This window comes from Nycticebus coucang, chromosome 8 (assembly GCF_027406575.1).
Source record: "Nycticebus coucang isolate mNycCou1 chromosome 8, mNycCou1.pri, whole genome shotgun sequence".
Classification (NCBI taxonomy): domain Eukaryota; kingdom Metazoa; phylum Chordata; class Mammalia; order Primates; family Lorisidae; genus Nycticebus; species Nycticebus coucang.
In genome coordinates this window covers 1011712-1039464 of record NC_069787.1, presented here as the reverse complement: position 1 = coordinate 1039464, position 27753 = coordinate 1011712, and the positions used below count along the sequence as shown (strand labels likewise).

General features: G+C 47.9%; 1 protein-coding gene across 4 annotated transcripts in view; it reads right to left on the bottom strand.

Annotated features, from left to right (window-relative positions):
• The window catches only part of CHCHD6 (coiled-coil-helix-coiled-coil-helix domain containing 6), a 311456-nt gene that overhangs the window by 23065 nt on the left and 260638 nt on the right, over positions 1–27753 (bottom strand). For all 4 annotated transcript variants that reach the window (XM_053599513.1, XM_053599515.1, XM_053599514.1 and 1 more), the window contains exon 6: positions 26225–26295. In XM_053599513.1, the coding sequence (XP_053455488.1) occupies positions 26225–26295 (71 nt within the window). The remainder of the gene's footprint in view (positions 1–26224; positions 26296–27753) is intronic.

The window sequence follows — 27753 nt, the reverse complement described above, 5'->3', positions numbered from 1 at the left end:
CTATCTCTCACTGGCTAGGCTGCTCCTCTCTAGGCCTCAGAATTTCAGCCTCTCCAATTCAGTGTGGAAGTTAAGCTCAAAGACAGCTTAGATGCTGCTGTATTTCAGCTAATAAAATAAACAGCCGCATAGTATGGTGGAAACCAGTGGGGGACCAGAGCCAGAATACCTGGATTTAGACTTCTCCTCAACTTCTCACTGGCTTCTGACCTTGGCAAGGGCACTTTACGTTGGCTTATGGCTTCCCTGCATTTAAAATGGGGAAGCGAAGGGGCATCCTGCAAGAACAACACTGCTTCCCCAGCTCTCCACCTGCACGACCTGCAGCGAGTCCCTCAGCGAGTCCCTCAGCTTATGTAACTCTTCTCCAGGCACACGAACTCCTCCTGCGTGAGGCTTCATGTGCAGTGACAGGGATGGATGCTAGGGAGGGAGGAGGCAGACGACAGTGAGGAAAGAACGGGGCAAACAGTGATGGCTGACAGAAAGAACGTGGGCCAGGCATGGAATTATAAATTTTCTAGTAGCCACATTAAAAAAAGAAAAATAAATAGGTGAAATCAACTTTAATAATATATTGAATAAAACATAACAAAATATTATTTCACATACAAGCAACATATACACTTCCATGGGCCTCTTTTCCACTGGCGCTGGGTCTGCGGCCCGCTGTGCAGCTGCACTTGCAACATACCGCAGATGAGCCACATTCCAGCAGTGATATGTGGCCAGTTGGGACAGCATTTGGACAGCCCCACAGCTACATTTTTTTTCAGCCACGCTCTGTCCTAGGCATTCTGAATACCATCTCTCATATTACCCTCCCCTCTGCCCTGCATGGGCGGTATTACTGCCCCTCCACACAGGGGAGGAAGCTGAGATTCAGCATAGTTGAACAACTTGTCCCAAGACCCAGAGCAGGAAGTCATAGGATCAAGGCGTGAAGCCAGGTTCACCCGACTTCAGACTACAGGAGATGTTCCAGGGGCTCTGCTCCCATAGGAGAGGAGAGGCAGCCCTTGGCTGTAGGGGCACACAGCTCTAGCGGGGTCCCCAGATGTCCACAACTCCTAGGCTTTGCAATGCCCTATATGGTCCGCTTTGCACAGATCAGATATAGACTCCACAGACACAAACAAGACCTTTCCATCTATGGATTTCCTGTGCCATGAACAAGCAACTTGCTGCTACAGCAGTCCCAAGCAAAAGCAGAAACTTGGCTCTCCCCACCTAAACTTGGCATTGCCCTTCCGTCTTTCAAAACGCATGTTTATGCTGGTATTTTACCTCCTAAACAATTCAGTTTAACCCATGTTAGAGATTTGCTATGCTGTATAATCACCTTTTCTTAATTTTTCTTAATTGTTCAAGATGTATTTCTATTACTTTTGAAGAAACAAATACAGTTTCATTACTTGTTTTTACTATATGGAAATTTTACAGCCATGACTAGCTGCAAGCTTTGAGATTTTATGAATACCCTGTGTTTCCCTTTACATGTTCAAACAGACTTTTGGCCTTTGCTTAAATAGGCATTCAGACTAGGCTGCACAGGGTATTGAGGTGATGGAGCAGGAATCTGTACGTTAACAAAGCCTGAATTCCAAGCACATTTTTGTCACAATGGTTACTCCCACCTTGCACTCCCCGTCCAGACAGGGGAGTGCTTCAACCATGCAATGTTGTCCTTGTCACTGGAACCTCAGCCTGGGATTTAATTGAGTAAGCCTGGGATTTCCAGACTAGTTATCAGGAGACTTGGTTTGGTTGGGAGAGGTTGCATGTCCCAAGAGCACTCACAGCTAGAGATCCCTCACACAGTCTGGCAGGACAGGGTCCAGGCTGGCCTTAAAGCCCACTCGTCAGGAGTAAGAGAGGCTCCCCAAAAAGGGAGAGGCACAGAGGAGGCTGCCACGGGTGAGATACTCTGACCCACTGCTTCATGCCACACTGCCACCCTGATCACTACAAACTAAAAATTCTGGATGAAAACATTTCCAAAGACTCTGCTGAGGTTCCTGTCCGGCCAGAGACAGCAGGTGATCTGTACATACATGAAGCCCAAACTACAGGGCAAGACAGAGGCTCTTCTAAAGTGACTCTCAAATCTGACTATGTCTTTAACAATGGAAATGTTTCCTGAGAAATGTTTTCTCATCTATGGATGATAGACGTGACCGTTTCCTTAGTCCTTTTTTTAAATTTTAAAAAATCTATGTTTCTGATTCATATTTAAAAATCCATACCTGTGAGAAATAGGAGTTGATTTACCTGACCCAAGGAGATCAGGTAAAAGACAAAAAGGGTGGCTTCATGACATGTGTTCCCAGGCTCCCCCTCCCGCAGAGCCTGCCAGCTCACTTGATGACAGTGATACAGGACCCAGAACAGTGCCAGCACTGCCTGTCAGGACTAATGACCCCAGAGGCGGCTGTCATTAGCCAATTCACTAATTAGGGGCCTGTTTGTAGAGCTAATGGGAAGGGTAATCATTTGTTAGCTTAAGTAACACTCCCAGGCTTTCCTGACAACTGTTATCACAGAAAAGTCTAGAAGGCAATTCATCTATTTCTGTGAAATTCAAAGGAAGAACCCAGAAAGTCAGAGGCAGCCTCCTTAAGGAATCTGCTCAAAGGCAGTCTCCTCTGGCTCCTGATAGAACTTTCTCTCGCAGCAAATACACACTGCACAGAGACCACTTTTCCACACCTGCCTCCTCTGCTCTGCCTCTGTGAGTTCAGTCTAGTTTCTCTCAGGCCTTAAGCCCGGGACAGGAGACAGTTCCAGAACCCTTGCACGGCAGAGGAGCAATCTGGTCACCTGGGCTATATAAGAGTATATGTGTGTGTATGTGTGTGTGTGAGTGAGAAGAAGGGATGTTTTCATGCTATAATCAAATTTAACTATCTTGTATGTTAAATAAAAATAGAAAAGTTCTCTAAAGATGATTTTATTCATTACTTAGATACGTTTTTAAAAACACGAGTTGTTAACAAACACCATCATTGGTAGGCTGAGCATGCTGACTCACGCATATAATCCTAGCACTTTGGGAGGCCAAGGCAGGTGGAATGTCTGAGCTCAGGAGTTCAGAGCAAGATCCTGCCTCTGCTAAAAATAGACAAACCAGCTGGGCATCACACTGGCACCTGTAGTCCCAGCTACTTGGGAGGCTGAGGCAAGAGGATCACTTGAACCTAGGAATTTGAAGTTGCTGTGAGCTCTCTACCCCAGGCAATAGAGTGAGACTATCCCCACCCCACCCCCCAAAGGGCTATCATTTGTATTGTTATTTTTAGGAGGTATTTTAGGGACAGGATAAACTAATGTCTAGGATTTTATTTTTAACCCACAAAGGTAGAACTTTAAAGAATTAACTCTTAATTGTTATCACCACTGGGATAAAATTTAACTTGCAGCCTGAAGCTTCCTAAACCCTTCACTTCACTCCCAGAAGTGGCAGGAAATAGGGTCGGGACACAGACCACCACTATAGCAGCCCACTGGGGAAGCCAAGGGAACAACCACTACAGCATAAGCAGAGGGGAGCTGCACCAGCTCGGGAGGGTGAGAAGAGGGCCTCTGGCAGCAGGGAGGGCTTACCTTTCAGCAGCCCCCCCAGGTTGTGTGGTCTGACCACTTCATGATGCAGAGGGGAAGCTGAGGCCCACAGTAGGAGGCACCTTCCCAGTCAGGAGTATGTCCACTATCAGCACAGGGCACTCTCCTGCCATCACACTCACCCTGGTGACCCCAGGCTCCCTTGGCAGTCACCCTGAGCCTGACTCCAGTCCTCAAGGACTCTGCTCTTTCCAGAACTAGGGGAAGATGGGTCCTCAAACAGGGCAACCCAGGGTCAACAGAGCTCAGTGGCCAAGGGGGAAGTGAAATAACACCCAGGTAGTGAGCTTATCACACCAGCCTGACTTGGGCCTGGTAAGGAAATGGGGCCTTTCTGTACCCGTGCCCTGAGCATGCCCACTTGGGGCTGCCCGGCCTGGCTGTCAGGCACACCTGCCATCCTACAGTGCCAGCATGGCAGCAGGAAGGTGTATGCCAGCCTGGAGAGCCAGAGCCAGCATCCACAAGCAGGGGATAGCCTTCCTTCCGCAGAAAGGGCTCAGCTCTCTGCCCGAGTGCTGCTCGCTTACTGCCGGCTCTGCAAGCTCAAGGCCCAAGATGACGCACTCTGGGCCCTGACCCTGGGGAGAAGCAGGAGTGGGGGAGACTTCCTCACTGCAAGAAAAGACAGCAGATCCCTCTGAGGCAATTCAGAAGTCAGAAGGATTTAACAGCTTTCCCTGGGGGAGGTTTCTGAGGAAGTGATTAATTTGTTGGCTGAACACATTCACTCTGGCAGCTGATCTAAACTCCAGGGCTCAAAGCAGTCACTTGGGAGCTTGTTTACAAGGCCTATTCCCAGGTCCCCCAACTTGGGGCAGGGCCCTGAACCTTGCATCCCATGTAAACAAGCTCAGATTACAGCACATCAGCATAGGCAGTCCTGCAAAGCATCACACTATCAGGGCCACTGACAGAGGCCTCTGGACAGCAGCGCTTCTCTCCTCTGGACAGTGACAACAGTAACATGGCATCTTGCCAGAGCCTCTGTGCCCTCACATGAATACTTGCCTTAGTGGTGCTGAACTCTGGGGGATGCAAGATAAAGCCTAAGAACTCCAGCTGAGGACAAGAAGGTCCAGGCCCTAACTCCTGGCTCTGCTGTTTTCTGGCCCCAAATCTTAGGCATGTGAGCCCAGCTGAGCCCCATCTCCTTGTTACAAAAATGGGGTAAGGATGTCCCCAGTTCCAAGTGGGTTTTTAAGTGCTTCACGAGACAGGAGCTGAGTACCCTCCTTCCTGTTACAGGCAGTCTGTCCTGGCCCCTCTTTGGAAGAACAGACAACAGCAGGGGCCTATCAGCTGATAATTTTGTGTAAACATTAGTTCATTTATATCCCTTGTCTTCTGATAAGCAGCTTAGAGCACAGCACAAAGAATGGGAAATTGGAACATTCTGAAGTTTGGGAGTTTAAGGGGGACAGCATGTCAAGCAGCACTAAGAAGAAAGGACCATTAAGCAAGTCTACCTAAAGTGATGGGGCATGGGAGAAAGATGAGGGAGCTGCCTGGGTGGAAGAGCTTGCAAAGTTCCAGGCTCCTCAAGTTGCACTGAGCCCTGTGTCAGTCCTAAGGGCCGCACAGTGGGGGCACACAAGTCCTGCCACCGGTTACGGCATTGAGCAGGTCCCAGGTCCTGGCCCCGAGACTGGCTGATGAGAAACAGTCAGCCCTGAAGACTCAGGTGAACTCAGGGTGGGTGTCCTGAAGCCCGAGAGCCAGAAAACAAAAAGGTGCACCTAGATCCACCCGTGTGTGCAGAGGGCACCACTGTCCCCCTGCCTGGGAAATCCAAGGGTGATTCACAAAGGAACTTAACCAACCTTCCCTGGCAGACAGAGAGCCCCACAGGGATGAGGCAGGCAGAGATGTAGGTGCTGGACAGAGGTAGTGGGCAGCAAAGCCTCATGCTTCCCACTGTGCCCTGCTAGCCAGGACACACCCACTCCCTCGGGGCTTCTTGATGACAAGGTGGCCAGACTGGGCAGCAGCAGGGGATGCAGTGGAACGGGAGATCTCATTCTAGATTCCCTAAACTTGGGCAGGGACAGGAGGGAGGAGGCTGGTTGTGAGTGGCTGAAGTCACAATGAGTTGGTGGTAGAGAACCAGCACCTACTGTTTGCTTCTGAAGGAGATGGAACTTTGGATTACAAAGGGAAAAGAGAAGGAACAGCGATGGACAGAGGTTTCCGTGCTCAGTCCTCACAACAGCCCTCGGAACTGTGGATAGTCACTCCCTTTACAGAGGAGAAGACTGAGGCTTACAGGGCCCAGGTTTATGCAACAAGTGAGAAGCACAACTAGTATTTGACTTAAGAGTTTTCTGCCCCAAAGTCCATGTTTTTCTATGTACATTTGGCTTCTCCCAGAAGACAAAACAAATGCTAGTATAGAAGTGTGGAAGGTCCTCATGGGCAGGAGACAACCGGAGAGGACCAACAACAATCCGTGCCTGCACCTTCTGCTCACCGATTCAACGTGAGAACTGCTTCCTGCTCACTGGTCAACGTGAGAACTGCTTCCTGCTCACTGATTCAACGTGAGAACTGCTTCCTGCTCACTGGTCAACGTGAGAACTGCTTCCTGCTCACTGGTCAACGTGAGAACTGCTTCCTGCTCACTGATTCAACGTGAGAACTGCTTCCTGCTGCACTGATTCAACGTGAGAACTGCTTCCTGCTGCACTGGTCAACGTGAGAACTGCTTCCTGCTCACTGATTCAACATGAGAACTGCTTCCTGCTGCACTGATTCAACGTGAGAACTGCTTCCTGCTCACTGATTCAACATGAGAACTGCTTCCTGCTGCACTGATTCAACGTGAGAACTGCTTCCTGCTCACTGATTCAACGTGAGAACTGCTTCCTGCTCACTGGTCCACGTGAGAACTGCTTCCTGCTCACTGATTCAACGTGAGAACTGCTTCCTGCTGCACTGATTCAACGTGAGAACTGCTTCCTGCTCACTGGTCAATGTGAGAACTGCTTCCTGCTGCACTGATTCAACGTGAGAACTGCTTCCTGCTCACTGATTCAACGCGAGAACTGCTTCCTGCTCACTGGTCAACGTGAGAACTGCTTCCTGCTGCACTGATTCAACGTGAGAACTGCTTCCTGCTCACTGGTCAACGTGAGAACTGCTTCCTGCTCACTGATTCAACGTGAGAACTGCTTCCTGCTCACTGGTCAACGTGAGAACTGCTTCCTGCTGCACTGATTCAACATGAGAACTGCTTCCTGCTGCACTGATTCAACGTGAGAACTGCTTCCTGCTCACTGGTCAACGTGAGAACTGCTTCCTGCTCACTGATTCAACGCGAGAACTGCTTCCTGCTCACTGGTCAACGTGAGAACTGCTTCCTGCTGCACTGATTCAACGTGAGAACTGCTTCCTGCTCACTGGTCAACGTGAGAACTGCTTCCTGCTCACTGATTCAACGTGAGAACTGCTTCCTGCTCACTGGTCAACGTGAGAACTGCTTCCTGCTGCACTGATTCAACATGAGAACTGCTTCCTGCTGCACTGATTCAACGTGAGAACTGCTTCCTGCTCACTGATTCAACGTGAGAACTGCTTCCTGCTCACTGGTCAACGTGAGAACTGCTTCCTGCTCACTGATTCAACATGAGAACTGCTTCCTGCTCACTGATTCAACGTGAGAACTGCTTCCTGCTCACTGGTCAACGTGAGAACTGCTTCCTGCTCACTGGTCAACGTGAGAACTGCTTCCTGCTCACTGATTCAACGTGAGAACTGCTTCCTGCTCACTGATTCAACGTGAGAACTGCTTCCTGCTCACTGATTCAACGTGAGAACTGCTTCCTGCTCACTGGTCAACGTGAGAACTGCTTCCTGCTCACTGATTCAACGTGAGAACTGCTTCCTGCTCACTGATTCAACGTGAGAACTGCTTCCTGCTCACTGGTCAACGTGAGAACTGCTTCCTGCTGCACTGATTCAACGTGAGAACTGCTTCCTGCTCACTGATTCAACGTGAGAACTGCTTCCTGCTCACTGATTCAACGTGAGAACTTCTTCCTGCTCACTGGTCAACGTGAGAACTGCTTCCTGCTCACTGATTCAACGTGAGAACTGCTTCCTGCTGCACTGATTCAACGTGAGAACTGCTTCCTGCTCACTGATTCAACGTGAGAACTGCTTCCTGCTCACTGATTCAACGTGAGAACTGCTTCCTGCTCACTGATTCAACGTGAGAACTTCTTCCTGCTCACTGATTCAACGTGAGAACTGCTTCCTGCTCACTGATTCAACGTGAGAACTGCTTCCTGCTGCACTGATTCAACATGAGAACTGCTTCCTGCTGCACTGATTCAACGTGAGAACTGCTTCCTGCTCACTGATTCAACGTGAGAACTGCTTCCTGCTCACTGGTCAACGTGAGAACTGCTTCCTGCTCACTGATTCAACATGAGAACTGCTTCCTGCTCACTGATTCAACGTGAGAACTGCTTCCTGCTCACTGGTCAACGTGAGAACTGCTTCCTGCTCACTGGTCAACGTGAGAACTGCTTCCTGCTCACTGATTCAACGTGAGAACTGCTTCCTGCTCACTGATTCAACGTGAGAACTGCTTCCTGCTCACTGATTCAACGTGAGAACTGCTTCCTGCTCACTGGTCAACGTGAGAACTGCTTCCTGCTCACTGATTCAACGTGAGAACTGCTTCCTGCTCACTGATTCAACGTGAGAACTGCTTCCTGCTCACTGGTCAACGTGAGAACTGCTTCCTGCTCACTGATTCAACGTGAGAACTGCTTCCTGCTCACTGATTCAACGTGAGAACTGCTTCCTGCTCACTGGTCAACGTGAGAACTGCTTCCTGCTCACTGATTCAACGTGAGAACTGCTTCCTGCTGCACTGATTCAACGTGAGAACTGCTTCCTGCTCACTGATTCAACGTGAGAACTTCTTCCTGCTCACTGATTCAACGTGAGAACTGCTTCCTGCTCACTGATTCAACGTGAGAACTGCTTCCTGCTCACTGATTCAACGTGAGAACTGCTTCCTGCTCACTGATTCAACGTGAGAACTGCTTCCTGCTCACTGATTCAACGTGAGAACTGCTTCCTGCTGCACTGATTCAACGTGAGAACTGCTTCCTGCTCACTGATTCAACGTGAGAACTGCTTCCTGCTCACTGATTCAACGTGAGAACTTCTTCCTGCTCACTGATTCAACGTGAGAACTGCTTCCTGCTCACTGATTCAACGTGAGAACTGCTTCCTGCTCACTGATTCAACGTGAGAACTGCTTCCTGCTCACTGATTCAACGTGAGAACTTCTTCCTGCTCACTGATTCAACGTGAGAACTGCTTCCTGCTCACTGATTCAACGTGAGAACTGCTTCCTGCTGCACTGATTCAACGTGAGAACTGCTTCCTGCTCACTGATTCAACGTGAGAACTGCTTCCTGCTCACTGGTCAACGTGAGAACTGCTTCCTGCTCACTGGTCAACGTGAGAACTGCTTCCTGCTCACTGGTCAACGTGAGAACTGCTTCCTGCTCACTGATTCAACGTGAGAACTGCTTCCTGCTCACTGGTCAACGTGAGAACTGCTTCCTGCTCACTGATTCAACATGAGAACTGCTTCCTGCTCACTGATTCAACATGAGAACTGCTTCCTGCTCACTGATTCAACATGAGAACTGCTTCCTGCTGCACTGATTCAACGTGAGAACTGCTTCCTGCTCACTGGTCAACGTGAGAACTGCTTCCTGCTCACTGATTCAACGTGAGAACTGCTTCCTGCTCACTGATTCAACGTGAGAACTGCTTCCTGCTCACTGGTCAACGTGAGAACTGCTTCCTGCTCACTGATTCAATGTGAGAACTGCTTCCTGCTCACTGGTCAACGTGAGAACTGCTTCCTGCTCACTGGTCAACGTGAGAACTGCTTCCTGCTCACTGATTCAATGTGAGAACTGCTTCCTGCTCACTGGTCAACGTGAGAACTGCTTCCTGCTCACTGGTCAACGTGAGAACTGCTTCCTGCTGCACTGATTCAACGTGAGAACTGCTTCCTGCTCACTGATTCAACGTGAGAACTGCTTCCTGCTCACTGGTCAACGTGAGAACTGCTTCCTGCTCACTGGTCAACGTGAGAACTGCTTCCTGCTCACTGGTCAACGTGAGAACTGCTTCCTGCTGCACTGATTCAACGTGAGAACTGCTTCCTGCTCACTGGTCAACGTGAGAACTGCTTCCTGCTCACTGATTCAACGTGAGAACTGCTTCCTGCTCACTGATTCAACGTGAGAACTGCTTCCTGCTCACTGGTCAACGTGAGAACTGCTTCCTGCTCACTGATTCAACGTGAGAACTGCTTCCTGCTGCACTGATTCAACGTGAGAACTGCTTCCTGCTCACTGGTCAACGTGAGAACTGCTTCCTGCTGCACTGATTCAACGTGAGAACTGCTTCCTGCTCACTGGTCAACGTGAGAACTGCTTCCTGCTCACTGGTCAACGTGAGAACTGCTTCCTGCTCACTGATTCAACGTGAGAACTGCTTCCTGCTGCACTGATTCAACGTGAGAACTGCTTCCTGCTCACTGGTCAACGTGAGAACTGCTTCCTGCTCACTGATTCAACGTGAGAACTGCTTCCTGCTCACTGATTCAACGTGAGAACTGTTTCCTGCTCACTGATTCAACGTGAGAACTGCTTCCTGCTCACTGGTCCACGTGAGAACTGCTTCCTGCTCACTGATTCAACGTGAGAACTGCTTCCTGCTCACTGATTCAACGTGAGAACTGCTTCCTGCTCACTGGTCAACATGAGAACTGCTTCCTGCTCACTGGTCAACGTGAGAATTGCTTCACCGCTCACTGATTCAACGTGAGAACTTACAGGCTGGTCTACCAAGCTACTGTTTGTCACTTCTACAGAATCTGTGAGGACAAACACCAGAAAACTGGAAAGGTATAGTCTTCTACATCATGATTTTCAAAAGGATATATTCCATAGAATACAGGCAGAACCCAGGTAAGATTCCAGAATATTTAGTGAAAAGAAAGGTTTCAGAATACTTGGAAAAGGGAAAAGTGACCAGTAGGAAGAGATGAGTCTATTGGAAACACAGCAGACCAGACTGTCTCCTCCCTTCTAACAGGGTCCCGGCGGGACACCAAGGGCACATAATGGCCTATCTCCTCTGTCTCTAGCTGCACTGTCAGAGACCATCCATGACTCATCCAGGTAGGAAGGGAGGAAGAGCATGACCTGCACGTCCAGGGAAATATGTCAGGAATTGGCTGAAGCACTGTACCCAAACAGATGTGGGCAACATTCGAGGAGGTCTTTAGTCTTTCATAACTTAACATATTCATCCATGACTTAGCTGAACAAGAGAAGGCATACTCAGCATATTTATGGTACATAGAGTTGGGAAGGATGACAGAATCTGCATACTCAAATAATCAGTCTACAAGCTGAATACGCCAGAATAAAGAACACTGGAATACACCCAAGCCCAAACACTTAGTCGCCAGGCATGGAGACAAGTTCACTGGAAACTACGTGAACAGTCAGTGGGGTACAGTGCAGGAGGGAGTGGGTATCTAGTAACACAGAGAATTTGGTGCTGCAACCCAGTAAGCTGCTGATAGCTTGGCCTTCCTGGGGGAGGTGATGTCTGCACTGCGTTCTGGCTGGTTACCTGCTCTTGTTGCGAAGACCCAATTCTAAAAGTGAGCATAGGAAAAGGAGACAGGAACTCCAAGCCAGATGTGAACCTCCTAGATGACTTAGGGAAAGATAGAACTAATGGAAAAGAATGGTCTGGGGGACATACAAAAGTTCCCTTCAAACACGGGTAGGGCTACAAGCAGAGGCACTTTCATTGTGCTCTATAAAGTCCCAGTTGGCAGAACTAGGAAGTTCTCAGGAAGCCCTGAGCTGTCTCCATCAGAAAGACCTCTTTGCTAACAATCAAGCTCAGACATAAAATAAATGAGTAGTGTGAGGCTGGGCACTGGTGACCAAACTCGTCCCAGTAAAATGGGTAGAAACCCCAGGGTGAGCCCAACTTGGACAACCCCAACCTGCATGTGGGGCCGGTTCAGCCACGGGGCCCTGTGGTTCTAGGCAAGCCATCCTGTAGTAACTTGGAACCTCCTCTCTGTGTGTGTGGTGGGGACTTCAGACCACTCTTAGAAAGTATGGCTCAGCGAAGCTATCTCCCACTTCCCAGAGAGACTGGGCTTTGTGAAGAAGTCTTAGAACCATGGATCTTGGCTCTCTTAGATCTGGCTATACCAGAAACAAAAGCCTCTTTCTTTTATAGCAAAATCAGTGGCCGACAGCCAAAGGCAAGCTGGGGGGCTGCAGCCTTGGGGTAGGCACGACTAAAGTGCCATGGGTCGCATGTGGCCAGTCTGCACTATGGACACAATTTCTCTGAAGGGCAGCCTCTCAGGAAAGGCCCTCCCACTGGTACTCGCAGAGACAAAGAAAGCTTTTTGATGGCCAAAGCTTCAGTGGTGAGGCCCCAACTGTCTCCCAATGCAGGCTACTGGGGTGTCCAACCTGCTGCCTGAGGGCCACATGCTGATTTTGTAAGGACTTTTTTTGCTTATCTGGTGTTAGGTATCACAAAAAGTATATAGAGACCTTCTGTTGCTAATCAACTTTCAGTGTTTGTGTGTTTAATGTGTGGCCCAAGACAACTCTTCTACTTCCAATGTGTAGCTGAGGAAAAAAAGGTTGACACCCCTGGGATACTCTCAGCATCCTGAAACACCATCATCTAAGATACCTGTCTCTAAACCTCTAAACTGCAAGGTCTGTTGGATGAATATGCTTTCATAGAAAGCTACAGAGGAAATCAACCTCCCTGCAACACCCACTCTGTGAGAAGTGGGCAGAGGGGTGGGTCATGCAGCTTCCTCCTCGATTGGCCCTGTTGGTGTCTTCTCAGGGAAGTCAGCCCCTCCCCCTCACCTCCCTATAGCTGCCCTGGATGACTGCTGTGGTCTACTGTGACCAGCTCTGAGGGGAATGCTCCAGCCCTGGAACCATTTTACCAATGGAAAATTTCCCACCCCACCCCAACCCTGTCAAGGTTGCCTCAGGAGGAGCAGCATGTCCACCCATATGTGGCAGCACAGGGTGTGTCAGTACTGCAGCTGGACAGAAAGGCCCTGCCCCGACCAAGGCTGTTCCCAAGGCAGAAGCCAGACGGAGCCTAAGCACAGCCTTCTCTCAGGACAGGGATAGGAGAGGCAATGGGACTTGGGAAAGTAAGCCTAATAGCAATAAAGTGAAGCTGTAACCTCGCCACTGATTAAAAAAAAAAAAAATTCCTTAACTGTAATAACATTTAATCCCCCCAAGAAGCTAATCTAAATGTAACACTTAAAAGAAAACAAAAGTGGCACAAAGGAAAAAAGTCCCAGCCACTGCCTGTGGGGACTCTGGCTTTATTCCCTAAGTGAGTCCGTTAATAGAGCTGGGAATGAAATGCCATTTTCACTTTAAGTCCAGGGGAGGAGATTAACAAGTTGTCATCTCTAAGCCGAGTTTTTTGAGTCATGGACCTCTGAACACTAAGAAAGCACAGGGCTGAGGCCAGTCACATAGCCAGGCGGCCCTTCTCCTTAGGAAGCACAGTCAGCACTCCCATGAAGCGAGAGGCTGGGCCGGGACGCCCTCCATACAGGCTCCAGGCATTCGATCCAGGCTGTGGATCTCCCCTAGGCTTCAGACAGGTCCTCCAGCCTCTTGCCCAGGTGCTGGGACAGTTAGGGAGCCCCTGCTCTGCCCATGGACCTTGAGAGAGGGAGCGGACAACCGCCCCTCCAATATACAGGCTCCACAGCCTCCCCTGCTGCCTAGAGCTTGTTGGCGCCCCCTGCATGCACCTTCTGCCTGCTGCCCAGGACTCACTGGCGTCCCCTAAACCCACCTTCTGCACCTCTGGCCTTCCTCACCTGGTTGCAGCTGCTGCTCAAAGCCAGAGTCGCAGGGAATCATCTGCTCCCAGGCCAGGGGTTCTTCTCAGTCAGTTTGGCTTGAATGTCAGTAAGCATCCCGGATCCTCTCACCCACAGATTCCCAGTCACCCTCTATCACATTATCCTATTTTATTTTCTTCACAGCACTTTGTATAATCATCTTAGTTTGCTGCTGACTATTTGCCTTCCTTGCTGCCCTGAAAGCAGGATCTCTCCTGTCCTGCCAATGGCTGGGTCCCTGCACACAGATACCAGGGTGGGAAGGGCTCAGTACGTTTCTGTGGGACAGTGCGTCACCCTGGCTGGCACTGTTGCAGTGAGCCATCATCTCTGTTCTCAACACCACTGCTGCTTCATTCTCTCAGATGCTGCCAGCTATCTCCCTAAAACACAAATCTGATCATATTAATTCCCTGCTTACAAGTCTTTGTATGACTGCCACTGCCTACAGGACGAATCTCAGATACTTCAGCGTACATGGAAGCCTTCACAACCTGCTCTGCTTGCCTCATCTGAGCCTCATCTGTACCCCCTAATAATTTGCTCCTCGACTGACCTCAGTACCCTTCCTTCCTCCAACACCTGCAAGGAAAGGCCATCTGAGTTTCTGCTCACACTGACTCCAACTGCAGAGCTGGCACTGCTCTACTTCACCGCGGCCCAGTGCAAGTTCAGTTCACCTCCAAAGCTTCACTGTGCTCGACCACAGCTAACTGCTCTCTCCTCTCTGTTGCAGGGGAGCTTTCCCCTTATACAGCTGCAGACCTGTCATTACAGTGGGCTTCTTGCATTCAATGTTTCCTGAGTATGTGAGTACTGGGCCCTGGGGATACAGAAGTGACCCAAACAAGGGTCCTACCCACAAAAAGCTTGTCTAGTAAAATGCAATGCTTTAACACTGAAGTACAAAGTAGGGCTACAAGTGGCAGCCAGCAGGTGTCTCTGGGGCCTCCCAGGTTCCTTTCTCTGAGGGAGGACAGAGCTGATTCTTTCTACCCTGGTGGGGAGGAAGGATTAAAAAATATCTGTTTGAGTTAAGCTGAAAGGGTGCTGCCTGGGGAGGTGGGGATGCCATAAGCAAGGGCGGCCTGGGATGTGCTGGGCTCTCCGGTGGAGGCCAGGACCCTGTCTTATCGGTCATTCACATCTTGTCTAGCACCAAGCCTGCTACGCCACCCGCCTCAGGAAAGGTTAAGTTCTAGATCACCATCATTTGATCTTGTCTTTAAGGAGACATGATTATTGAAAGAAAAAGAATATGAGTGAAGATTTTTGGCAAATTTGCTCCAGACCCTCTCTGACTACTTCTGGCGGTGGTGGCCATGGTATCAGAGCAGGGTTGGTGGAAATGAGTCACTGGGAGACGAAAGCCCTCTGCTCAGAGAAGGGCTCAAGCACAAAACACAAGGAGCCTGTCCCTCAATGAAACATGGTAGCAGGACACCTGCCATGCAGGGGAGGGATAGAGTACTTACACAGACACACGGGAAGTGGGCCTTCTGCTATGAGTGAGCAGCTGGGAGGAGGGCCGGCTGAGGGAGGGAGGAAGGCTGGTTGAGGGATGAGGAGGGCCAGCTGAGGAAGGAGGAGGGCTGGCTGAAGGAGGAGGAGGGCCGGCTGAAGGAGGAGGAGGGCTGGCCGAGGGAGGAGGAGTGCCGGCCGAGGGAGGAGGACTGGCCAAGGGAGGAGGGCCAGCTGAGGGAGGAGGAGGGCCGGCTGAGGGAGGAGGAGGGTTGGCTGAGGGAGGAGGACTGGCTGAGGGAGGAGGAGGGTCAGCTGATGGAGGAGGAGGGCCGGCTGAGGGAGGAGGGCTGGCTGCACAGCACGCTGCTGGAGCACAGTAACATTGTTGCTTCTTCCTAAACATTTCCACAGGAAGCCTAAGGCTGTGCAGCTTCCCTTAGTTACCATGTCAGAATCCACACTGTGACTCGGGAAGTTGTTTGCTAGACCTAACTTAAGTTCAAGACTAGTCTTCAGACAAGGTTTCCTTCTCAGGATTCTTCAGGTAGTACCTTTCAACCCTTGAACAGCTGGTCTCTTCCCTTAGCACAGCCTCCAGAGAAGCAGCAGGCACCCTGCACTTGACTATGGTGACAGGGCAGAATGGGGACAGTAAACCACTGCCTACTCCCTAAGTTTCATTAGCTTCCATAAAGTTTCAACTTCATTCCTGGTTGAACTTTGGGTATAGCAGACAGCAAAAAGCTACACTGACTGCTTCAAGCCTCATCCCTCATCTCTCCCTACTAACACGTGAAACACCACCTCAGCAAATACCTGGCCAGCAGCTCCTGAGCAAGTGAGTGGGCCAGACCCTAACGAAGGCTAGGCGACAGGCCTGGAAAGAAAGACACCAGCTCTCCTGAGACATCTGGGCTTTTGACCCGTGATCCTCAGAATGTCTGCAGAGGAGGAGAGACACTCGGCTCTGGCTTGGCCTACAACCACAGCTTACCTGTGCCCCTAGCCTCACAGTCCACACAGGATTTCTTTTGAGTAACAGGGCCACAGCTAAAGGACATGTAAAAACCACAGATCAAGTTCATGGCACAAAAGGAGACTGCCTCAGGATACTGGGGCAAGTCAGAGAGCCCAGTCTCAAGTAGAGAATGGCACACTCTCACAAGCACACACACAGGTGTCCGTGAAGTCGGTGTGGAGTCCAGCGTAGTTTTACATTGTAAGTTGCACACACAGGCTTTATGGACATCCTGTATACATACCCATGCACGAAGGACACATCCTGGGCCAGCTCCTGTCCCACACGTGGCTACTGACAGTTTGGTGATCTGACTCCTCCTGAACTGGGAACCTACTTCATCCTTTTCCATTATGCCTTTCCATGTAAGTGTATTTATATCTTATTAATTTTTAATTATATAAACTATACACAAGTGTATACTTAAAAAAAAATAAACATTTCAGCTAAAGTTATAGTTCCCTAAACTTTTCCTTTACAACACCCACAGGTCACTACTATTTCCCATTAAGAGCGCGCCCTTTCAGGCTTTTTCTCTGCATCACATAAACACAAACCTATGCAAGACACACGGTGCCATCCAACATGTGTCCACTGCACATGCACACTGTGAACTACACCTTGCTTGTAATCCCTGAAACCCCTGGCTCACTCTGTAATTGCTACATGACACACCACTGTCACGTGGGTCACAGTTATCCACTGCCCTGTCAACAGGCAGGCAAGCTGCTTTCGGTCATTCATACTCAGAGCTTCAGTGTCTGTCCTGCCCAGGGCTGCTTGTGCACACATGAGAGTCTCTCTAATGCACCTACTACCGTGATCTGTACTCTCACTTATGTGACCACAAATCTCCTGCCCTGGATGGGGCTCTTGCCCATGCAAGGCCCCCTACTATACATACAAGGACAGGCCCTGCTCACCCAGGGCCTTGATGCTGCCAGTGCCACCACAGAGTAGGTACTAAATAGGCAACTACTTGCCTGTAAATCCCAGCCTAACCCCAACATCTGACACTCGTTCAGTGAGCACATATTATGGCTGAGTCCTGAGTTGCAAGGTGCAAATACAGAGCTAAATATGATTGGATTGCACTCTGGATGAGACAGATAATAATCAGAAGATTCTTAAGTTGGTTTTTGAAAAGTAAGCATAATCTGTAAGAATAAAGAAGGAAGACATTCTAGACAGAAGTAGGATATGCAAAGACAAGTGACTCATGGATGCCACGTACTGAAATCAGAAGCCAAGCAGAGACCTAGAATTCAACTTTCTGTCTCTTTGGTCCAGGGATGACAGACACTTCCCCTTGGTGTTGGTCCAACATGGGGGATACAAGTTGCTAGGGTGCGATGTGGGAAGGATCCTGAGGCCATATCCAGGCCCAGCAGGAGACTACTGGGATCTGCTCATGATGTTTGCCAAGGGCACCAGACAGAAGCCAGCCTCCTTCACTGCAGCTCGATGCCACTGCAAAGGCGGCTCACGCTAACCTTCAGCCTAGGCTTGGTCCTGAGAGAAAACCGTCACCCAACGTCTTTTCACCACTAACTTCTGTTGATCAGCTCTCTCTGTACACGTCTTTGTGTCCCTTGTTACAAAAGAGGCGGAACTCTGTCAGCACTGAATGGTAATAAATGCCTGTTGAGGGCCGGAAACACACAGTGGGCTGAAGTATTAAAACAAGGAAAACATTATCAGAGAAGGGCACAGACAGGCCTGCAGATGTCATTCAGCAAGCAGCTTCATCCCCTTGCCCTGTATGTTTCTGAGAAAGGTAAGTATCTTAGTGCATATGAAAAGACCAAGTTTAGACTCATAAAGACCTAGGTTCCAATCCCACCTTGCCAATCCTTGGGGTGTGTCCTGGAGCATGAATACGGATTATCACATCTGGTCTTTGTGTAAGAATCCTACCAAAGTAGGCACCATGATTTACAAACCAGGAAAGCAGGAGTAACAGTGGCACCTGCCATAGCCGTGTCTTGTGAAGGTGGAGACACAGGACGGTATGAGTGCCTAGCAGGACAGTGTGCACGTGATGATGTTCAGTGACTCTGTCTTTAAAGAAATATGTTAACTGAATTTTGATCTGTTAAATGAATATCAAATGGGTTATGATTTGTTAACTTCTCAAAGTACCTAGTCTATCAGTTTGAATCATATACCTTGATAAGTTTCTGAATAGGAAAGATTTCCTTTAAAACGTTATCTATAGTTATCTAAATAGGAAAGTGAGATATAGACAGAGCATCTTTTGAATTCTAAATTGAATGTTAACCTGGATTAAAGAATGTTTAAAATGCATTTTTATTTGGGAATCAAAAAAATAACCACTGTTTTAATAGGTCATTTATCATTAGTTATCTAAAAAGATACAAACTGGGGGAGGTTACATGCCTAGAAACAATTTAAAAAAATTGATTCTCTTAGGCAGGACCAAACACCTCCCTGTGGCTTCTTGAGTCAGCTCTATCTGCTAAGCCAGGGAGCACATGGGGAGGACACGGGGAGCAGAGAGAGAACACACAGGGAGCACACACAGGGAATACATGGGGAGGACACGGGAAGCACACAGGACACGGGGAGCACAAGTGAAGACACAGGGAGGACACAGGAAGGACACAGGGAGCACACGGGAAACACACAGGGAGCACATGGGGAGCACACGGGGAACACACAGGGAGGACATAGGAGGACACGAGGAGCACACTGGGAACACATGGGGAGGACACGAGGAGCACACAGGGAACACATGGGGAGGACACGGGGAACACACTGCCACAGCTTGGCCCCTGTGTGTTTTAAGTTAGCCACATCCACATGAATCAGACTTCTCTGCATCACAGTCCTTAGAATTCTATGACTCAGTTTCAGGAAATAGTTAATAACCTTCTTCCTTTAACTCAATTGTTCTAATCTCTTTGAAGACTGGCTATTTGTGGGGCCAGGCCCGACTGTACAAGTTTCATGACAATGAGAAGCCAAGAAAGACTCTCAATGAATCCCACGGGAAGAGGACTGAAGACTGTCATAAAAAATAGAGGTGACACAATAAACGCAGGATGTTCCCTGGGGTCTTCATCTCTTCCTTCAGAAAATGTGAACAATTCTGCCTTCTGTGCTGCTGTGAGGTAGAGGTACCTTGGATATTCATTCTGTCTCCTCAGTAGGATTCTTCTAAACCAGAACCCTCACACTGTGCCTGCAGCCTTGCCATCAACACTCCTCTTCTGCTAAGTGCTCTCTGTGGACCCTGAAGCCAGAGTCTTCTGAGATCCTGAAATAATGTCTGGCTTGACTCAGACCTCAGTAAAGGTTGGTGGTCCCGAGAAAAGTTGGGAAAGTCATGCCATCAATGCCTAATGCTTCTAAAAAAGGGCGGGGGGAGGGGGCTTAGTTGAGTCTACTCTAGTACTTAGCATTTTCTCTACCTGGAATGACCCTTTTCTGCTTGACAAAATCTAATAATACCTCAAAAGCTATATCAGGACTGTTGCTTACAGCTATAATGCAGTAGCTTGTGGAAGACTTATGCTCTCCCCTGAGCGGAAAAAAACTAAATTGTAATAAAAAGTCTACTTGAAGGCATCTAAGAATCAAGGCAACTAGGACTTGAGGTCCAAAATTATGAAGAGAAGGGGACTGTAAAGAGGTGAGTGTTCATTCTTGGAGTCACTTTTCCTCTTAAAGTTTCTGCCGATTGTTGGTGCAGAAGAGAGACTGAACATTAGGCAAATAGCTTCAGAGGAAAGGTAGAGAAGCCACCAGGGCTTTTGATAATCGCACGGGATTGTAGAGAGAAAATATTTCTTTGGAGCTTAAGGCTGCCAAGGCAGCTAAGACTTGAAGGTCACTATTCTGTAGAGAAGGGAGTCACAGAGCAGTAAGCCAATACCCATGTTTTCCTTTTTTTAAAAAAAAATTGTCAAATTCTTGAACTACTCAACCAAGGCAAGGAGCTAAGCAGCTAAGTAAAAGAGCACTGCAAAGCAGAGTGGAATTTTCAGAAGTCTCACAGAGCCCAGGAAGCTCCAGGGAAGAGGAGTTCTGGGAAGCTGCATTGCAGTCATCTCTGGGGAAGGTAATATTACAGACTCTGTAATTTCTAGGCATAATGTCTGACATTCAGTCACGAATTACCAGGCATACAAATAAATAGGACCATGAAAAAAGAAAAAGGCAACAAAGATGACTTTAAAATAAGTGTAATTAATATGTTCAAGAAAATAAACAGCAAAAATTCACCAGAGACCATCAATCTTAAAAAACAAAAAACAGAATTTCGAGAATTTAAGAAAAAGCCCAATAACCAAAATTCAAGACTCAATAAACAGATTTAAGGCAAACTTGACACAAAAAAGAGAGGATGGCTCCTGTAGCTCAGTGAGCAGGGCGCCGGCCCCATATACCGAGGGTGGCGGGTTCAAACCCAGCCCCGGCCAAACTGCAACCAAAAAATAGCCGGGCGCTGTGGCGGGCGCCTGTAATCCCAGCTGCTCGGGAGGCTGAGGCAGGAGAATCGCGGAAGCCCAAGAGCTGGAGGTTGCTATGAGTCCTGTGACATCATGGCACTCTACTGAGGGCAGTAAAGTGAGACTCTGTCTCTACAAAAAAAAAAATAAAATAAAATAAATTGAGAGAGCAATAGGGAAAAACTCAGGCCACAGCACAGAGAGTTTAAAAAATGCTGTAAAGAGCAAGAGACACATGAGAAAAGTAATATATGTAGCTAAATCTCTAGGAAGGAGGAAAGATAAAATACAGGAGCAGTCCTTGAGGACAATGAGAAATTTCCAAAACTGACAAAAGGATGTCAAACCCCAAGATCTGAACCCCCAAAGGAAAAAAGAAAGACAATCTATACCTATGCACACCTTAGTAAAACTGCTAAAAACTAAAGACACTAAATCTTAAAAGCAGACAGAAAAAAAAAAAAGTAATTAAGGGAGTAACAGTAGTATCAACAGCTGACTTTTCTTTTTCTTTTTTTTTTGAGACAAGAGTCTCGCTATGTCACCCTGGGTAGAGTGCCATCGCATCACAGCTCGCAGTAACCTCAAACTCTTGGGCTTAACAGGTGCCCGCCACAACGCCTGGCTATTTTCTGTTGCTGTTGTTTAGCTGGTCTGGGCTGGGTTCAAACTTGCCACCTTTGGTGTATGTGGCTTGTGCTGTAACCACTGTGCTATGGGCGCTGAGTCAACAGCTGACTTTTCAAAAAAAGAATCAAGGGAGAATGTACAGATATCAACAAAGACCTGGAAGAAATGACTGCTATTATTTTTAAATAAAAGTAAAATAAAAGTACTTCAACAAAGCTATTCTAAAAGAAATACTAATAAATAAATAAATAAAAGAAATACTAAAGCAAGTTCCATAGTCAGAAGGAAAATGATCTTACAAAGAAGCAGTAAATTTGGAAGTCATTAATATGGGAAATTTGAACACGACTGACCTAATTGACAAATACAAAACAATACATCATTAACAGAATACACCATTTTTTTTAAGAGTACATGGAAAGCTTACCAAAGCAGATGCTATACTGAATCATAAATTAAATTTCAAAAATTTTCCAAAAATTTAGACTATGTTCTATAATCACAGAATTACATTAGAAATCAATTACAATAACTAGAAAGTTTGCAACTATTCAGAAATTAACCAATATACTTTGAAATAACTTATGAATCAAAGAAGAAATCAGAATGAAAATTAGAAACATTTTGAACTTCATTATAAGAAAAATACATCAAAACTTAAAGGATGCAGCTAAAGCTGTGCTTATAGAGAAGTTTATAGAAAAGTTTAAATGTACATATTAGAAAAGAAATAAATCTAAAAATGGACCTTCCTTGCTCTAGGATGGAATTAAAGTCCCTGTGTGGTCTAGGTCTGGTGGGCTTCCAGGAGCTCCACCTCTGTCTCTCCTCTGGCTCACTGCTCTCCAGCCACACTGGCCTTCCTTCAGTTCCTTGAACAAACTAGATTAGTTCTTGTCTCAGGGCCTCTGCACCTGATAATCCTGTTGGAAGTGTTCTCTTCCCTACCTTCCTCTGGCCAACTTCTAGTTCTGCAAGGAGTCAGTTTAGTTTAGATGTCTTTTCCTTAGAGAAGCTTTCTCAAAGACTAAATATAGGTTAGGCTCCCCTGACATACACTTTTTAGTTCAAAATTTTTCTTTCCTGGAATTCATTACTGTAATCAGTAATTTGTGTTGCAATTAATTTTAAAATACTGTTTGCCATTCCGCAAATACTATAAGCTACTTTCTGGCAGGGACTGATATTGCCTTGTTCAAGACTGTAGCCCCAGGGCCTAGCTAGCATGGTGCCTGGCAAACAGTAGGCACCTCATATGTATGTGCTAAATAAATACGTGGACATTTAGTTTACCATCTAAGCAACCACTCACTCTACTCAAAGCTATTAAAAGATGCTCCAATACCTTGGAAGAAAATATTACTGCTGTCAGCAGTTGGCATTTATTTCTATGGCATTTATGATATACGTTATAATCATTTGCTAATCCAAGAAATCTCACAAAAATTATTTGCCCTTCATGTTTAAATAAAATAATTTCTACCTCTATAGTGCTCTTGTTTACTCCATATGGAAAAAGACAAAGTGCTTTTTGTAAACTCAGGTTATGCATCAAATCTGTTCTACTCTATACCAAGCTGGAGTGATTCAGATGACTGTCATTATTTTTTTTATTTACAAGATCATAATAATTTATTTACTAATTATTCATTTAATCAAAATTTAAAAAGAAATGCTGAACATAGAACAGGGGAGATGAAGTCAGAGAAGTGCTAACTCTTCAAGTTTCAAATTAGGAAATCACTAGATAATGCCTGAAAGTGGTAAGACAGGAAATCTAGTATCAGTGGCTAATTCAAAATTCTAGACGCACCTGCCGCAGGAAGCATGTGACAGATGTGAAAGCAGTTGCTTGTGAGGGTTCAAGAACATGGTTTTCTGCTATAAACCATCACAGTGCTATTTGGCTCTTTAAAAAAAAATTTTTTTTTTATTAAATCATAACTGTATACATTAATGCATTTATGTGGTACAATGTGCTGAGTTTATATACAATTTGCAATGCTTACATCAAACTGGTTAACATAACCTTCACCTCACTTAATTATTGTGTTATGACATTTATACTCTTAATACATTTGACATGTACCTTTGCAATATACACCACAGGTGTGGTCCCACCAATTACCCTCCCTCCACCCACCCACCCCTCCCCTCCCCCTCTTCTTCCCTCCTTCCTCCTGGACAATAGCTGGGTTTTATCTTTCATATGAAAGTGTAGGTGATTATATATAGGTTTCATAATAGTACACTGGATACTTTTTCTTCCATTCTTGAGATACTTTACTAAGAAGAATATGTTCTAGCTCCATCCATGTAAACATAAAAGAGGTAAAGTCTCCATCTTTTTTAAGGCTGCATAATATATATATTCCATGGTGTACATATACCACAATTTGTTAAGACTGTCATTATTAATAAAAGCAGCTTAGTCCATTCAGGCTGCTGTGACAGCACTGCAGACCGGGTGGCTTATGAACAATAGACATTTGACCCTCACAGTTCTGGAGGCTGGAAATCTACGGTCAAGGCTCTGGAAGACTGGTGTCTGGTGAGGACTCACTCTCCAGTTCACAGATGGTGTCTTCTCTCTGTGTCTCCACGTGGTGGAAGGAACATGGGAGTGATTTAGGATCCCTCTTACAAGGGCACTGCTCTCATGCCCTGCTTAGCTCCCAAGGCCCCATACTTCCTAACACCATCACATTGGGGGGTTAGGTTTTAACATGAATTCTGCCTGCCCTAGTCTACAGCAAACGGTGCCATTAATACCAACAACTGTTAACATCCTAGGTCTACTTTCTCCATAGAATCTTGTTTAACCACCATTCAAAGCAATAAAGGGGGTGCTGTATCTATTTTGTAGTTGAGGAAAGGCAGGCTGCAGAGGTGAAGTGACCTGCCCAAGGGTGTGGAAAGAGGAAGCAGCAGGGCTGAGGTCTGATTCCCCGGCCTGCTTCACTCCAAAGCTCAGGCAGGCTCTGAGAGCTCCGCCTTCCTGTCTGTCCTCCATGCAGAGAGGGCCTTTGAGGGATAGCTGTGATGCAGAGACAGATAGGGGAAGAATAACTGCAGCCCTGCCATGTGACCAGACAGAGTAAGGTAGTTATTCTGCGGCCTCAGTTCTCGATCTGCTAAATGGAACCGACGACAGCAAACAGCAGGACCCAGTGGAAGTGCCTTGCAGAGTAGTTACCATTTAGTGACGCACTTAGTGAATGGCAGTAATTATTATCAAGAGATGTTGCAAACAGAAACCCCATATATTTCACTCACATTAAAAATACACTCATAGGCATCCCACCTGCCTTCAGAGGATATGAGGATGACAAAGGTTATGGCAAAGTCTCTGGCTGGGGCAAGAGGGCCAGGAGCCCTCACCCTTAGGGCAGTGGGCCACTTGGTAGGTGGCCAAGCACTACAGTCACTGAGGACCATACAGCTGTCTGGCTTCTTCCCCAGAGCTTCCTCCCCTCGGCAGGTGCGTCCTGGCTCCAGGTAGAGAGGGAGGGGTCATGTACCCTCACAGAAGCTGCTTGTGATGGGGGGTGGGGGGGGATGGCTGTGGTTCTGCCCATCTCCAGGGATCACATTAATGTGGCAGCTGTCACTTAGTGGCCTCTTTGATGTGGCTTCTCCCCATTGTCTCCCTCACTGATTTTTGATTCTGATTATTTCTCAGCCATGATGAACAGGATGGGCTGAGCTTGCCAGTCAGTGAGAGCAAGGCTTCTGAGTGCCGGGTGGCTCACACCCTGTAAGGCAGCTGAGCACCCTCCACTTCTGGGGTATGTGTAGTCCAAAGGCTCTCACTCACACCCAGGTCCCACCACCTCAACACCTGTCCTTGTCTGCATCTGCCAGCTGGAAAACTTTCTTCGTCCGAGGCTTAATTCAAGATAATTGTTTTCTCTTCCCCAAATGCATTCTTAAACAGTTCTGCCACGTGGGAGTAGGATCCCCACTGGCCTTGGGAACTCTGCGTTCAAGTTCCCTGCCCTGCTCCGTAACACGGGGGCCGTACTGACTTTGCGCCCATCCCCACTGCCCTCCTGGCTCCTTTCCATGGCTCTCTGCAGCAGCCATTCTCACAGGTATTTTGTCATTTTCTAGTTACCCAAACCAATCTCTGAAATTTTCTTCTCCTGGTGCAGATCTAACGGCTCACCTTTGTACTGTGATAGGTTTGCCTGGTGAATCCACCTGACTCACTCCTGGGGGAGAGAGAAGCACTGAGAGAACAGAGGAGGATGCTGGAACCTCTGGGATAACATATGAAGGTCTCTGGATTCCACAGAAACCGTCTTCACACAAAGAACACACAGGCCTGGCTCTCTTTCCCCAGGGATCTCTTCCTGACCCTCGGGAACCTGAGCCCTTAACTGAGCAAAGCTGTGTTTGTAATGGACATCCGGTATGTACCTTCCTCTTCCCTTGACATTCTGGCTCGCAGCCCTCAGCGGACAGGACAAGAACATGACAGTCAGATGCTGGTGCTTGGAGCTGTGTGACCTGAGTGAGCCATGGCGCTCTGTACGCCAGTTCCCCTGAGATTGGAGGAGTTGCACTGCATGACCCGAGTGAGCCACGGCACCCTGAGAGTGCAGGAGGCACTGCACGCGTGCCAGGCACATAGGAGGCCAAGGAGACATGCGGCCCTACATCCTCCACACACCCAAGGGGAGGAGGGGCCAGTAGCAACTGTCTTGACCTCTTCCTGGGCCTGTTTCCCAGTTCCTTGGCTAACTAGACAATGAGAACAGCTCCTGGTCACGAGACACCAGGCCCTAGAAATAACACTGCAAGCCTGGCTTAGCCCCATTCCAGCTTCCCAAGGATTAAGAGAAGAACTGAGCACTAATTTGGTCAATTACCAATGACCAATGACCACCTCACATCCAGTGGAGAGAGCTGAGGAACAGATGGCTATCTGTGTTATTAGCAAAATTTGAAATTAGGCAGGTGGTGGCAGGTTTCAAACCACATGTGGGAATTTTTACAAATATGGGCCAAGTTTACAAAGAATAATCAAATTCTTACTTTATCGTGCTCTCCATTTTTGATGCTGCCTCATGGAATTGCTGTGAAGATAGTTTATACATCTCAGCATTCTGCAAAGAGAAAAGCAGAACTGGTTACCAAAGATTGAAAGTCCCCTCTGGCTCCCTCGTGGCATGCAGTCACGTGAGAAACCGACAGATGCTACCTCCTTGACCAGCATCAGGGAGAGTGGCAACAGGTCCACAGCCTGGTTTCTAGCACTTACCACAGACGGCCCCCGCTACAAAATCCTGGAAGAGCACAGGCCAGAACATCATGAAATCCTTTAGCAGGAGGGTTGGCAAACCACGACCCACATGTGAGATCCAGCCTGCCATCTGCCTTTATAAATGAAGCTGTGCTGGACACAGACACACGCATTTGTTCACGTACCGTCTACAGCCACTTTTGTGCCACAGCAGTGGCATTAAGCAGTTGTAACAGAGAGTATGGGCCTGTAAAGCCTAAAACATTTATTATCTTTGAAGAAAAAAAATTACTGAGTTGATCTGGTCCAACTCCTATTTTATACAATTGGACTCTGCTGCCCAAAGAGGTGAAGTGACTTGCCCCAAATCACACAGCACAGGGCCGCACCAGACCACAACCAGGTGTGTGGATTCCTGGTCTGCTGCTTGCACCACCACCCTGCTCAGGGGAATGGCAGCCACCTGTCCAGATGCTGCATGGAGGTTCCAAAGCCACACACGTTACTTTTCCTGGGATCACCCTTTTCATGCACGGTACAGAGCTGGGTTGGTGTGGGGAGAGCCCCAGCTTGGGAACAAAACAGAGCTGAGTTTAAACCGTGGTGCCACAACCACATCACCCTGGGTAAGCTACCTACCTTCTTTGAGCCCCAGGGTAAGTTGTTCTAGGCTAGGCAAGCACAGACTCAGCGTTCTCCTTCCCCTAAGTTCCCAGGACTTCGTTTATCCCCAGAGGAGACCAACACTAACACATCCACTCCCCACCTCCCTCCATGCTCCAGGTGACAGAGCTGCAAGGCCCACAGATGGACAGACACGTAGGCCACAGGGGAGGCATGCTTGGTGCTACTGGTTCATGCAGGAAGCAGTTTTGAAAACGAAACAATGTGAGACAGAGCCAGGCCAGCTGGTCCCTGTGTGGGGCAGGGGTCAGAGGTCAGAGCTCCCTAGCAAGGGTGAAGACGACAGCACCAGGTGCCATGTGGAGTCTGCTTGAGGCCAGACCCCTTGTAGACCAACCACATTTGCGCCTCAAAGCCTCACAGGCGTGGCAGTTGGCCCTGCTTTACAGACGAGCAAAGAGAAACACCAGGCCTCAGGTGCCTGCTGCAGGCACAGATCCATCAGTGCCTACAGCCTGCTCGCAAGGTGACAAAGGGACAAGAAGCCACAGCTGTGGTCCTGACTTGAGCCTGGCTCTCTCCACCCACTACACACACAGATAGCCTGGTGAGAAAAACAGTGGAGAGCCTATCCTCAGACAGATAGCCTGGTGAGAAAAACAGTGGAGAGCCTATCCTCAGACAGACAGCAAGGTCC